This window comes from Hemiscyllium ocellatum, chromosome 4, assembly GCF_020745735.1.
Source record: "Hemiscyllium ocellatum isolate sHemOce1 chromosome 4, sHemOce1.pat.X.cur, whole genome shotgun sequence".
In the NCBI taxonomy this organism is placed as follows: Eukaryota; Metazoa; Chordata; class Chondrichthyes; order Orectolobiformes; family Hemiscylliidae; genus Hemiscyllium; species Hemiscyllium ocellatum.
Window position 1 is genome coordinate 84,332,584 of NC_083404.1, and position 14,555 is coordinate 84,347,138.

Sequence of the window (14,555 nt, forward strand, 5' to 3'; positions counted from 1 at the left end):
ATCTGAGCAGGACTTATATACTTAATGGCAAATTCTGGGGGAGGGTTGCTGAACAATGAGACCTTGGAGTGCAGGTTCATAGTTCCTTGATAGTGAAGAAGGTGTTTGATATGCTTTCCTTTATTCATCAGAGTATTGAGTACAGGAGTTGGGAGATCATGTTGCTGAAGTACAGGATATTAGTTAATCCACTTTTGGAATACTGCATGCAATTCTGGTCTCCTTCCTATCGGAAGGATGCTGTGAAACTTGAAAAGGTCCAGAAAAGATTTATAAGGATGTTGCTGGGGTTGGAAGATTTGAACCATAGGGACAGATTGAATAGGCTGGGGCTGTTTTCCCTGGAGCGTTTGAAGGTTGAGGGGTAACCTTATAGAGGTTTATAAAATCATGAGGGGCAGGGACAGGATAAATAGATGAGGTCTTTTCCTTGGGGTGGGGAGTCTAGAACTAGAGGGCATAGGATTAGGGTGAGAGGTCCCTTTTGAAATTTTTCCCCTAAGTGGCAACTTTTCACAGAGGGTGGTGCATGCATGGAATGAAATGAGCTACCAGAGGAAGTGGTGGAGGCTGGTACAATTACAGCATTTGAAATGCATCTGGATGGGAATAGGAAGGGCTAAATGGATATGGGCCAAGTGCTGGCAAATGGGACTAGATTAGGTTAGGATATCTGGTCTTCATGGACGAGTTGGACTGAAGGGTCTGTTTCCATGCTGTGTATCTCTATGACTCTTAGTGAGTAAGCAAGATTCTGGCAGATGAAGTATAATGTTGGAAAACGTGAAGTTGTTCACTTTGATTGGAAAAATGAAAAAGCAGAGCACTACTTAAACAACTGCAGAATTTCAAAGTGCAGTGGAAATTAGGTGTTCTAGCGCATGAAGTGCAAAAGGTTAGTATGCAAGTACAGCATGTAGTCAAGAAAGTTAATAGGACGTTGTGATTCAATTATTGGTGACTCCATATCTCAAATATTGTGTTGTTTTGATCTCTTTATTTAAGGGGGGATGCAAATACATTGGAGGTAGTTCAGAGAAAGTTTATTGGATTTACACCTGGAACAAACAGTTTAGGAACTCAAAGGTATAAGTATGCCTTTCAGCCCATTTGAACCACTGCCAATATTTAATTCAGTCATGGCTGATTGAATACTTCAATGCCTTTTAAATACCCCATCCCCCTTATCTTGTATGCCACTGGTAATTAGGAATCATCTTTACATTCTACATTTTCAAAGACAGTTCTTCCACATGCCTCTGTGGACAACAGTACCATTGTTCACCCACTAATTAAAATAATTTTTCACCTCAGACCTAAGTAGCATCCCCCGGCTCCAGATTCCTGAACTAAGCGAAACTTCTTACTTGCAATAATTGCTATTTTCAGTAAGATCACTTCTCATTCTTCAAACTTTAGTAAACACGTCCCAAATTTCCTAATTTTGCTTCACTGGGCCATCCTGCCACCTCAGGAACAAGTCTGGTGAACCTTTGTAGCACTCTCTCATTGGCAATGTCTTATGCGGTTAGTTTGGACAGGCTGGGATTGTTTCCATGGTAGCGAGCATGACTTCAGTGAAGTATCTTAGATCCTGAATGATCCTGATAAGGAGGTAGTGGAAAGTATATTGCCTCTCATGGATTAGCTGAAAACTACACAGCACTGTTTTAAATTTAGGGATCAGTTTTTAAGGACAGAGATGAGCAGTCATTTTCTCATTTGGAGTTGTAAAGCTTAGGAACCAAGACGCAAAGTACTGCTGGCTGGATCATTAAATATTTTTAAAGACAGAGAAGATATAGTCTTGATAGACAAGAGAACCAGAGGTTATTGAGGTGGGGAGGGTGGTGGGGGTGGTGGTGTTGCAGATGCAAATATGGAAATTTGAAACACTAATAAATCAGCCATGATCTTAGTGAATGATGAAGCTGCTCAACGGGTTGAATGGTTTACTTCTGCTCCCTTTTAATATGTTTGTGTGTTTGTATGCATTGCCAAAGTACAAACAGAAATGGGATCTAGAAGAGTGCAACAATTATGTTTTGACTGTGTAACTTTGAAATACAGCACTGCTTCCAAAAACTACCTTGGCTACATTTTAGCGACATTTTACACTGACATACCATAAAATCAGGCTTTAGTGTTACTTATGACTCCAGCTCCAATAAGCCCATCTCTATTGCAAAACATTTTCTGAAACGTGCTACTACACACTATACAAATTAGCTGCATCTTATATGGGCAACATAATATACAATGTAAATGAAGCAATTATACATAATATTTAGGAAAATCTATCATACAAGAACAAACTATTGATTTTATAGTTTCTAAAAGTGCTTGTTTAGATTGAATTCCATAGTAATTCAATCTGCAGAAGTGACTTTGCATGCACAATTCTATTCTTACTGCAAAGTATTGTTCAGGAGTTTAGTTTGCTCAAGTTCTGTGATGACTTGTATTTCCAGTTAAGATCCAACTGGAATTGTAGTATTACATCTTTTTCTTACAAACAATGCATTTTAAAAATGAACATGGTCACATTTAAGACATCCTTACTGGGAGATAATCCACATTAGAGTTTGTATTTCTCATTCAAGTGGAGCGTACATGCCTGAACAAAAGCAATAAGCATCCATACATAGTTAGATACTCTAATAAACAAGCATTTACCTCATTCCTTTGATTTTTGCCTTGTTTTCATGACGATCAATGAGACTATGTAGAATGTGCAATACAAGCTGCCTTAGCTCACTATCTTCCATTAGTGAAACAGATAGGATTGGATCTAAAAATGGAGATGGAAGGGCAGCTGCTATACTTTTAGCCTTATATCCTGAAGTCACCTAGTAGTAATAGAGAAAGAGAAAATAGATGAATTAATGACTTAACACCATCATACAATTGCCACTGGCTTTCAAAAAGTCAGGTAGAACGAGCTACCAGTCTCCCAGTTTATTTCCACGTTTCATGAATCAACATTTTGGTCAAAACAGAACAACTGAAACAGTCAGGCACAAAGAGACCCACACCTCCTGTATGATTTACACCTCTATGAGGAGTTCACATGTTGGAAATAAAAATCATCTCCTAAGAGACTGCATTAAGATTAAATTTGGTCAATCCATTAGTCTGGAGAATGCTACAGATGGTCTACATTTGGAACTGTTGCCAATTTCCTTGATTTCTCTTTTCCCCACACAATTTCCTTTTTATCATTTCTGTAGACATCTGGAAATAGTCAAATCTTGAATATTAACATGTATAAATTTATGCTTTAAAATAGCAGCAATTTGTCATTCAGAAGAGCTTCAAATCTGAATGAAGCCAGTGTAGAAATGTCAAATAGAAGTTCAGCCAAGTCGGATAATACTTTTACTTTTCCCTTTGATTTTCAACGGCAATATTATCACTGAATCCCCCAAAACATCAACATCCTGTTACCATGGAAACTGAACTGGACCAGTTACAAAAATAACATGGTTATAAGAGCAGGTCAGATCTAGGAATTTTGACATGACTAACTGTAATGCTGACTCTCCACAGCCTCTCAAACATATACTAGCATCTCGCCAGGTTTGGAAAAAGAGTGGAGAAACTCACCAGAATCTAGGGCAAAGCACATTTGATTGACATCCCATCCACCACCTTAAAACTTTGCTTCTCCAGCATTAACATTTAATGGCAGTAAACCACCAACTGAACCTCTCAAATTAGAGGACAACGAAGGCACGGGAGCATCACAAGTTTGCCTCCAAGCCACACACCACCTAGACTTGGAACTCGGTTGTCATTCCCTTGCTGTCTGGAAATTTCAGGGTTCTGGAACTCCTCCTCTAAGAGTACTATACCCAGTGAACTGTAGCAGTTCAAGATGGCACCTCGCCACACCTAAAGGGTAATTAAGGTGGGAAACATAATGGTCGATGGGATGATGGAGGAAAGAATCAACGAAACCAGAAAAATCTGGGACAAAAATAGAAATTGCTGGAGAAGTTCAGCAGATCTGCAGCATCTGTGAAGTGAAATCAGAGTTAACGTTTCAGGTCCAGAGACCCTTCCTCAGAAAAGACTAGTCATGGACAGAAGGCACATGCTATACACAAGATTTTTAAGAAACTATGTAGACCAAATAAACTACCGAATTTAAACATTTTTAATATCATTTCAAATTGTTTTCTTGAATTTTGAGTTATAAAGTGTATTTTAAAATGTAGTTGTAGTAAACATCTTACAGCATATATTCGAACATCTGACTAAAATGCTTAATGCCATGGAAAGATTTCAAACTGTTATTAGGCACAATGGGAAGAATTCCTAGGTGATGTAAGACAAGTGTTTATACATTTGTGTTACTGCTGTGTTGTGATCGTCTTACTAGACCACTAAGTTACCATTTTCTATAAATGGATTTCCTGTGCATCTGAAATAATTAACATTAAACTATTTCTGTAGCTATAGTGATTTCTTTTAAAAGTTTGTTGAGGGTGAACATTTGCATGTTGAACTCTTTTTATTAAGAGGTCTGTTAGAAATTTTTAGGTTTCAGAAGTTTATTTTTAAAGCACAAGGAAAACACTCAACATAGAGAGAAAGAGACACTTTGGAGATTTTTACTTTGTTTTGAGCAGTTTTGATGGCCTTTTTGTGGAGGTGAATGCACAGAGAGTGCACCCAAGACAACAAGACTATAGCAAATTAGTTCTCCTTAGAGTAAGCAGTTAGTGGTAGCTCTAGAATGGAAGTATTAGGATAAAACCTTGAAGAGAACATGAAGCTGAGTTGTGTTTAAATTCAGATGCATGATAGCTCGAGGAATAAAGAAACAGCATTTACAGCCTAGCAGTTAGTCACAGATACCTAAAACCTATTGAGGTGTTAGTGAAAGGGATTCTGGTGAGAGTATTGTACAAAGGCTGTGTGTGCGCGCATCTAAAACCCTTTGCTTTTAGGTTTTCAGAAAAAAGGCTGCTTTGTTCTATTTCATTTTAATTTCTTTTGCTTATTTTTTAAAATTGAAACAAAACCTCTAATATTGCATGTGGCTATCACAGTGAGAAACTACCTAATTTCACGTACAACAAAACAAACTATGGTCTCAGTCAAAATTCAGTCTGGGATCTTATTGGTCTAGCAAGAATATCAGCTGGGATCATAACTTCAATAACACAAAAGCGTAAACACATCTTACATTATCTAGAATTTCTTCCCATTGTGCCTACTAACATTTTGAAATCTTTCCACGACATTAAGCAGATGTTCAAATATATTCTGTAAGATGTTTACTACAACTGAATTCTAAAATACATTTTGCATGATTCCTTTTTGCTAAGATCATATAAACTTTAAAGAAAATGTATATCGTTCCTACTGTACAAAATGAACACAAATATAGAAAATACTATGGTAATGTTGCACAAGTGACGTAGAATTAAAGGCGGGAACCAAAACTAAAATCCAGTCTCTAAAACAATGAAAACACATTCAAAAATATTACTATCCCTTGAAAAGATGAAGAAGCAATTGATCATTCGTATCTAGTCAATTTGCTCAATGATTAGGAATTGAAATGGCATTAAGCACAGAATCAAACTGTGATCTATTTGAGCTACTGATTATACTTATTCCCCTAACAATTCAAGTTCAGATTAAAGTAACAGTCATTCTGGAAGTAACTTTTTCTTTTTTGTTTGTTTAGAGTTCAATATTTAACATTTACCATAAGTAGAGATCTGAGAAGCATGACTTGAATGGCTCTTGTCCCCTGCTCTCTGAAAAGAAAAAAGGATGTAAACATTTATACACAGCAGTTTATTTTGCTCATTAAAATATGGCTGAGACCAGGAAAGGTCCCAGAATGCACAGAATATACATAGCTGTGGCTAATCACAGCTCAGGAATTGAATTTTAAGAAGCATATTTACAGATGATACTTAATCTATTCAATATCCTGAAATTTATTCAAAAGGGTTGCGAATAAATAGAGCCAGCTAATTCATTTTAAGTTAAAATTTTCATGCCATTAAACTTCCGATATTTCTTAATATTATCACCGCAACAGCCTTGATGATTCATGCAGAAAGTCAATCATCAACCTGTCAGGCTAATAAATACAACCTAGTTACCATTATTCATGTGCTGAAAATCAGATAATATTTGCAAAATATCCTCTAATTTAAATTGGCAGAATTAATCAGTTATAAATACTGGCAAAAGTGACAAAAGATATATTTTGCAGAAATCTTAACAACAAAGTTGCAATCAAATTGCAGTCAAAGTTAAGAAAATGGAATTGTTTTCCACACTTTGTTGTAGGGGATGATTTGGAGCAGGAAAGCTTTGAGCACTTGACAAGTTGCCCAATAATGCAGCTGTAAATTGAATCAATGTGTTCAGCATTTCAACTACAATGCATTATTATACAGGAAGTAACAGATTTGCATAAAGATACAATCGCAGAAATATAATCTGCCCATAAATGCCTATTATTCAGGACAACATTAAAAATCACAACACCAGGTTATAGTCCAACAGCTTGATTTGGAACCACTGGTTTTCAGAGTGCTGCTCCTTCATCAGCTCCCTTAGTCTATCTCAAGCCAACACCGACTCCTTCATATTACTCAGAATGCAGTTATTCTGTGGCCATTCCTAATGTTGGCATTATTTAATAGTTCTGATAGGACAAATGGATGCCTGTTAGGTGATGACTGATATCCTCCATAGACACTGGATTGTATCAATTCAACAGATTATGGAGCATCTTTAAATTTTCACAATTCTGATTATTTGAACAATAATGTCTTAAAATGTAAAGTGTAAAAAGATTATTTCAACAAAATATTCTTGGCATATTTCAGAGCTGTTAAAAATAGATATTTTAATCATTATCGCGTCCACCGCATTTTAAATAAATGAAAATGACAAAAAAAAGACTATTTGCTAGTTGCACTAACATATAGACATCAATTTCTTAGCAAATTAAAAAAAATCAGAAGCTTTTAAAATGCATCCATGATATCTTAGTGCACCTAAAAATACCACTTTGAGCATAAGGCTGAAGATCTATGGTTCAGTACAAAATGAAAACTCGCATGAGTGATTAACTTTGGGGGTGTGGACAGTTTTATGAACTTCGAAATTATGAGCTGAATTTTCCTATTTATAGACAGAGCTTGCTCCAGTGAGATTCTTGTACCCAGTCTACTATGTCAGAGGGCTATTTTCCTCATGCAACCTCTACCCTTCATCTCACTAATTATGCAACCAGCCTCTACAAAACTATTTCACTGAATCACAAAACAGAGGAAGAAGTGCTCGCACTGCTAGGACTTTGTGTTGCTCATGCAGCTGGTGGCATATTTACACAACTGGCTCCACAGCACTTCAAATGGTGCAAACCAGGAACTGCTCTTAACACTGGTCTGAGATGGCAGATCCGGACACTGTAGTGCCCACAGTGAAATACAGCATTTACAACCTTAATTAACTTCTGTGCTTTACAAGGGTAAGTGTCACAAAACATCTCTGCCACCTCACTGTCTCAGATCAATCACTCACTAACACTGCCACACTGCAAGCACCTCTAACAAAGACTCATGGGGGACAATTCTCATTAGTGCATGCACCATATCTACTCAATAACTCCCAGTCACCTCATCTTCCCAAATTAATAACCTTTCCTGCCTTCCGTATTGCCTACTCACACACTGGAGATACCCCATAACCTTTCCTTCTGCATCCATACCAAGTGCTCTTCTATCCACTACCACCACACTTAATCCCTTTGTCTCACTGCTGAAAATAATTGACTCAGCCACCAACTGATGTTCCCACAGCACCCGAAATTGTTCCTTTGTCCTATTCCCTTTGAAATGTTGGAGGCTGAGGGATGACCTTCTAGAAGTTTATAAAATCATGGAGGGACATGAATAGGGTGAATATCCAAGGGTTTTATCACAAGCTATGGGAATCCAAAAATGGAGGTTTAAGGTGAGAGAAACAAGATATAAAAGGGACCTAAGGAGCAATATTTTCAAGGAGAGGTTGGTGAGTTTATGGAATCAGCTGTCACAGAAAGTGGTAGGGGCCGGTACAATTACATCATGCAAAAGGCATCTGGATGGCTACATGAATAGCAAAGGTTTAGAGGGATATGGGCCAAATGTTGGCAAGTGGGACTAGATGAATGTAGGTTCTTTGGTCAGCCTAGACAAGTTGGACTGTTTCCATGCAATAAGCTCTATGACTTTATGACTCTTTGATTTCTTTGAAAATGGAAAATTCCATGCTATGGCTTTTGATTTCGAAGGTTAGACCATCAATACAAGTTGTCAATCATGGTCCCAGCATTCACTTGAGGTGAGGCCTCATTTGTTGTCTTCTTCCTCTTTGAATAAGTACCCAAACCACAAAGCTGAACTTTATCTTGCAATCTGTCATCTGCTCTGCTACTAATGTCTGACTGTGCCCATTGCACACTCTAATTTATTTCATGTATTATGTGGAACCTTATCAAAGGGCTAATGTAAAAATTGAACGAGTGTGCGTAAGCAAGAGTTTTGAGTTCCGTGCTGACTAATCATGATAATGTTGTTGGTACCTAGACTTTTTTTTAAAACCTTTAATAGAGATTCCTATTGCATTTTTTACTACATGAAGCAGACAAGTCTACAATTCCCCACACATATTCAATCGCTTTAAACATAAGAATGTTATCTGTCGGTGGTTTCCCCTTTCAACTTTCTCTAACTAATTAACTATGTATAGTAATGCTGCTATCTTCTCTCCTCAAGATTCTTAAAAATTGCACAAGTACAATTAATCTGGATGTAAGTTTGCTAGCTGAAGGAAGGTTCGTTTTCAGATGTTTTGTCACCACACTAGGGAACATTATCAGTAAGCCTCCGGTGAAGAGATGTTATGTCCCTCTTTTTATTTATGTTTTTCGGTTTCTTTGGGTTGGTGATGGCATTTCCTGTGTTGATGACATTCTTTCCTATTCCTTTGCTCAGAGTGGCAGATGGGATCCAAGTCAATGTATTTGTTGATAGAGTTCTGGGTGGAATGCCATGCTTCCAAGATTCTCGTGCGTGTTTCTGTTTGGCTTGTTCTGGGATGAATGGGTTGTCTCTCTCCATCTATATGTAAGGATATGAGTGATAGTGGGTCATGCCTTTTTGTGGCTAGTTGATGTTCATGTATCCTGGTGGCTAGTTATCTACCTGAATGTCCAATGTAGTGTTTGTTACAGTTCTTGCACGGTATTTTGTAAAAGAAGATTGTTTTGCTTGTTGTCTGTATAGGAACTTTTAAGTTCATTAGCTGCTGTTTTAGTGTGTTGGTGGGTTTGTGGGCTACCATGATGCTAAGAGGTCTGAGTAGTCTGGCAATCATTTTCGAGATGTCTTTGATGTAGGAGAGAGTGGCTAGGGTTTCTGGGTACCTTGTGTCTGCTTGTTTGGGTACTTTTGGAGCACTCTCAGTATTTTATTGAAGCTCTTAAGGAAATAACATTCGTGTTAGAAATGGATCATTCTCCCACTTTGAGGGGAGTATCAGGATGAGTTTCACTATCTGCACCATCAGGTCATGCACTTCAGACCCCAGCCAGAATTGAGAGGTTCCGAAAGCTATTCTAATATGTTTAGCTTCACCTTAAACCAAGTCCTCCTATACCATAAAGTTCCATATTCACCAAACTTTATGGTTTTTCTGAACAAGATTAATAATGTATGGCCAATTATGGCTAAAATAAACTTATAAAATGCCCAATGTCAAAATAGTAACACAAATGAAGAGCAGTTTATGTAAAACTTTCTTTTCATTAATATTAATGAAAGGCCTTTTGCTTTCTTATTGACACTTACCCACAGTTACTGGCTTCCAGTGAATGTGATCCAGCATCAAAAATGGGTACCTTCCCCATAATAAACATAATAATTTCTGATCTTTGATAATCTGGAAGACTACTCCCAAAAAAGCCTAAAATAAAACAATGAACGTAGCACTAAGCTTTGATATCAACAATGCAGAGTTATCAGGTTGTACAATAAAACTTACACATATCAGAACAATACCTCAAATGAAAGTTTAGTCAATTAAAAACAAAATATAAACTTTGGGTCTGTAGTATGGAATCTAATACCTAATTTGAAGGTGACAAAAAAAACTGAGGATGTAGTTTACTCTGAATAGGAAAAGAAACCTCAGGAGGTCAATAGGTGAAATTTCTGCAGTGTTTCTGACAGTCCCTTTCTCCTCTGTTTCTCTTTGTCAGATCAGTGAAGGTCAGGGAAATGCCACCACCTCTAACATTCAATCAAAGACATATATTCTGACTAGCATTTATGCTACTGTTACTTTGTTTTTGGTGAATCAAAATTCTGAAAAATCTGATCTAACACCACTGCTGGAGTACTGTCAGCATGTGGCTTTTTAAATATCACCCAATATCTATTGAAGACTAAAAAATTATTCCAGAAAGCAGGTGTGGATTTTAATTTTGGGTATCTGTTGATAAGTGGGTTGACCTTTGTGGAAACTTTTTATTTAATTTCTGAACTTCCAAAGTAATACAGGTGTGGGTGAAATGTAGTAATCAAGATGTACAGGAGTGTGGTTAAATTGGCAAATTCCCAAAACAGTTGGGAAAATTCAAACACAAAGATGACCAAAGGAAAGATAGCCCCATAAAGTAGAATGGATAGAATCTCTGAGGAGTTGTTCCTCTAATCTCAGGCGGGCTTTCTTCCAGCAGAGGGAGGCTGCAAAGAAAATACAGCAATTTCAAACCAGCCTAAGGAATATGCAGTTAACTTACAGACAGAAAAAAATACTAAAAGCACGGAGATAAAGAATCTTTTGAATGTGGAATATCTAGCTTAAGGCTGCATATCTTCAAGAGCTACTTCATGGAGAGAAACACATCACTTCTGTCCTGGCAGGATGCTTATTCTACAAAAATGAAAATCAGAAATGTAAAGAACAATGCGTGGCTTAGAAGAGCTTATAAGAGTTTACACTTATAAACTGATCTGTAGCTATAGAGAAGTGTGAAACACTAAGCTCATCAATATTGAGACAATTCTTAACTGCTCTCTGAAATGGCCTAGCAGGCCACTCAGTTCAAAGATAATACAAGATAGGCATCAAATGTTGGCCTTCCCAGCAACGTGAACATCACAGAACACGAGAAAGGAAAACTATTACTAAATGTTTCCATATCTCATGTTGAAGTTTTTTTTCTCTATTCACCCACAGGATATGAGCAACGATTGTTGACCAACACTAATTGCCCTTGAAAAGCTTTTGTAGACCTAATTAATTGTAATAATTAATCAGTTAATCTAACATGGTCTTATCCTAACGATCAGCAAAGGAGGTGAATTAGATGGATCTTGGTCCTTTGTTGTCTAATAGTCTTAAGTTGAATCAAACACATCAGCAACCGTTATTGGATAAAAAAAACATGATTCCTTTAAAGGCTTTGCCTAAAATCTGCATCTCTGCCTTCTCGGCAGAGTCAGGATGTGATTGTGTCTTTGCACTTTCTGGACAAATTATATTTTTTCATGCTTGGTAAATCAGCCAATGTAGACCTCTTTAAACTTTCAATCTTTGCATGCAAGATGCTGGTTGAACAGTAACTATGGTTGAAGGTGCATATTCTGGAAGTTCTCATCAGTTTTGCATCCTCCCTTCTTAAGTTCCTGCCCTCTCTTTAAATTGGCTTTTCAACAGTGTGATGTAAACCATGGGATTTATTTTCATAATTGTTATTTCAGTTGCTCAACCTTGGATTTCAGGTTTTGAATTCATAACTGGTGGGTTATTCAGTTTGTCATTAGTTAATCATTAACATGTAAATATTTCTGTAGACGGGGTGATTCCTTTTAAAAAATATATAGTTTCTGATGCCTGGCTGAACAGTGAATGGGTTTTAGTACATTAATCAACTTCTGTTTATTTTAGCTAGCTTGTGACCCAGCATGGTAAATGATGGGGTCTCAAAGATTTGTTAGAAATCCCTGTGTTTTTTCCCCCTCAAAGCTTGGGGATGGCGCTCTTTGCTGAAACAGAAAGACTTTTAGTTTCACTTTGAAACACTGGGTTGTTTTAGTCCTGTAAAAACCTTGGAATAAGATAACTGTACAGAGCAGTGCTCGCGAGAAGAGGAAGATATAGTGAGTTATAGTTACATAGTAAAGTATTAATGTTGTTTCCAGATCAAATAAAAACCCAGAAGTGGTTGTTTGAGCTGTAGGAGTGAAGTTCAAGTATATGATAGCTCCAGGAACAAAACTACTGCAGTTCCAGTGATAATGCTTTGCAAACTGTACCAGCGTGTTATAGATATTGTATAAAACCTGTTTGGCTGCTTTTCAGTTTATAACGCAGTGTTTTGGGCTTAATGGGATTACACTCTTACTGTGTATTTAAATTAATTGAATTTGCATTAGTTTGGATTTTTTTTGTTAAAATAAAATCAGTATCATTGCATGCTTATGGTTCAGTAGCAGACCACTGTCAAAACAAATACATAAAATTATGATCAACAAGCCAGGGTTCTGCTTGGGACAGTTGTCTGTAAAAATCTGATGGGATCATTGCAGTAAAAAATACATTTTGCACCACCAGCTTGCCAGTTTAATTTTTACAAAGCAGCAGAGGAAAATGGAACTCTTAATACATCTTTTTTTTTCCCCCAATCACACCATTTATAGCAGAGATAACCATCACCTTCTACCAACTCAGCATTAATATAGTCATGGGCATAGAGAGTCAGGTTAGTAACCAGACTTAAAATATACTAAAATGCGATCTGTTAAATAATCTCACACCATTTGGACCTCACAGGAACTTAAGAAAAACATCAAAAGTAGATTTATGGACAAAAACTATTGCCTTTTAGTTGCAACCTGATTGCATTAAAGATAAGCTGTCCAGCTTTTAGGTTATGTACAAATATCGGAATGTACAATGTTCTTTGCCATGTGGTCCATTACAATCAACAGAATAACCACTGGGCTGCAAGTATCACGTAGCAATACTTGTCTGAGATGATTAGTTATTATTAGACTAGCAATGAAATATTTTCACTGCAAAGTCTTTACTAAGAACTCTTTAGCAGGTGTTGTCTCATGCAGGGATTTTCTTCCCTCTATATGCACTCAAGTACATGCAAATTAAGCTCAATTAATGCGGTGAAATAACAACTTCACAAGTGTTAATACTTGGTATCACTATGGAAATGGCTGAATTGTTAAGAAATTTTAACAGCATTTTCTGGCAGGAGGCATTTAGACACCCACATGAATAGGCAGAGAATAGAGGGATATGGAGCATGTGCAGAGCAGGTGGGATTAATTTCAATTGGCTTCATCTTCGGCTGAGAGATGGCAGGCCAAAGGGCCTGTTCCTCTACTGTACTGTACTATGTTCTATGACTGTAGGCTACAGCTACTTTCACAGTAATTACAGACCCTAAAACCAGCTCAACTTCCTACTGCACTCTAGCATTGACATTGTAAATCTCTTAAGACTGTGTAGTTACTCAAATGTTGGTTGAAGAAAATACATTTGAATCTAACAGGAATTAACTTCATAATAATATTAGCATTCCTCGAAATCATGAAAGTGAATGTTACCGAAGTCCCAGAGGATCAGAGACTGCTCTCTCATTAGAGTTTTGAGTTTAACCCAAGGATTAAAGTTTTAGAGTAAAGTCATGGAATGAGAAGGACTTTAGGTTCAGTGCTCTATCACATTAAGATTTATACAGATAATATGCACAGTGAGAATCATGACTCAAATTAGTGCAATCAGAAATTACATGGAAATTTCACACTGCTGATTCCTGTACTCACCAATAGTCTGGATAATTGTATCCTGAACTAATTTCTCATCATTGCTTGTCGAAAAACCACCAGGCGAACTACATTCACCGGATAACTCAAAATCAACACTGAGGCGCAGGTGTTTCAACAACGTGTTAAATACCTCCAAAACTGTTGGACCTATTTCAATAAAAAGATCAAATTAGTATTCATTGAAATATTTGCATTTACTGTGTAATTTATTTTTAGGACAAGAAGAAACTTAGAAATAAAAATACTCAAATTATTCAATCCTGATCACATGCAAAACCAGAAACCTATCCTCCTCAGTTTGGCAGAAAACACTTACAATATCAAAAGCAATAAAATTATACTTCAGTAAAGAAAATTTAAGAAAGGAAATTTGGAGCCAAAAAACCAAATAGTTCATAGCAACCTTTGTTTCCTCTGCCTGGGAAAAATCCAAGGAAGATTACTTAGGAAGAAAACTGGCAGAGCGATTTTGCTGACCTTATGGAGCTTGGGGAGTAAACAAATATCTGATCTCTTTCAGTTTCAAAAAACTGGTGAATTCCAAGACTTACGGACAATACTTTGGAGGCTGGATGTATAAATGAAGTTGCATTTTGGGACACTGTGGAATGACCAATGGACAATGCTCATGGGCAAGTTCTTGCTCCCTAGATCCTGTGCAAACATCTTAGACTCTGTGCT

At 37.0% G+C, this 14,555-nt stretch overlaps 1 protein-coding gene across 4 annotated transcripts in view; it reads right to left on the minus strand.

Moving 5' to 3' along the window:
* Window positions 1-14,555, minus strand: part of LOC132814652 (protein EFR3 homolog A-like) — a 159,759-nt gene that overhangs the window by 48,472 nt on the left and 96,732 nt on the right. For all 4 annotated transcript variants that reach the window (XM_060823556.1, XM_060823555.1, XM_060823554.1 and 1 more), the window contains 4 exons: window positions 13,872-14,021; window positions 9,873-9,987; window positions 5,723-5,774; window positions 2,677-2,849 (listed from right to left, as the gene is read on the minus strand). In XM_060823556.1, coding sequence (XP_060679539.1) covers window positions 2,677-2,849; window positions 5,723-5,774; window positions 9,873-9,987; window positions 13,872-14,021 — 490 coding nt within the window. The remainder of the gene's footprint in view (window positions 1-2,676; window positions 2,850-5,722; window positions 5,775-9,872; window positions 9,988-13,871; window positions 14,022-14,555) is intronic.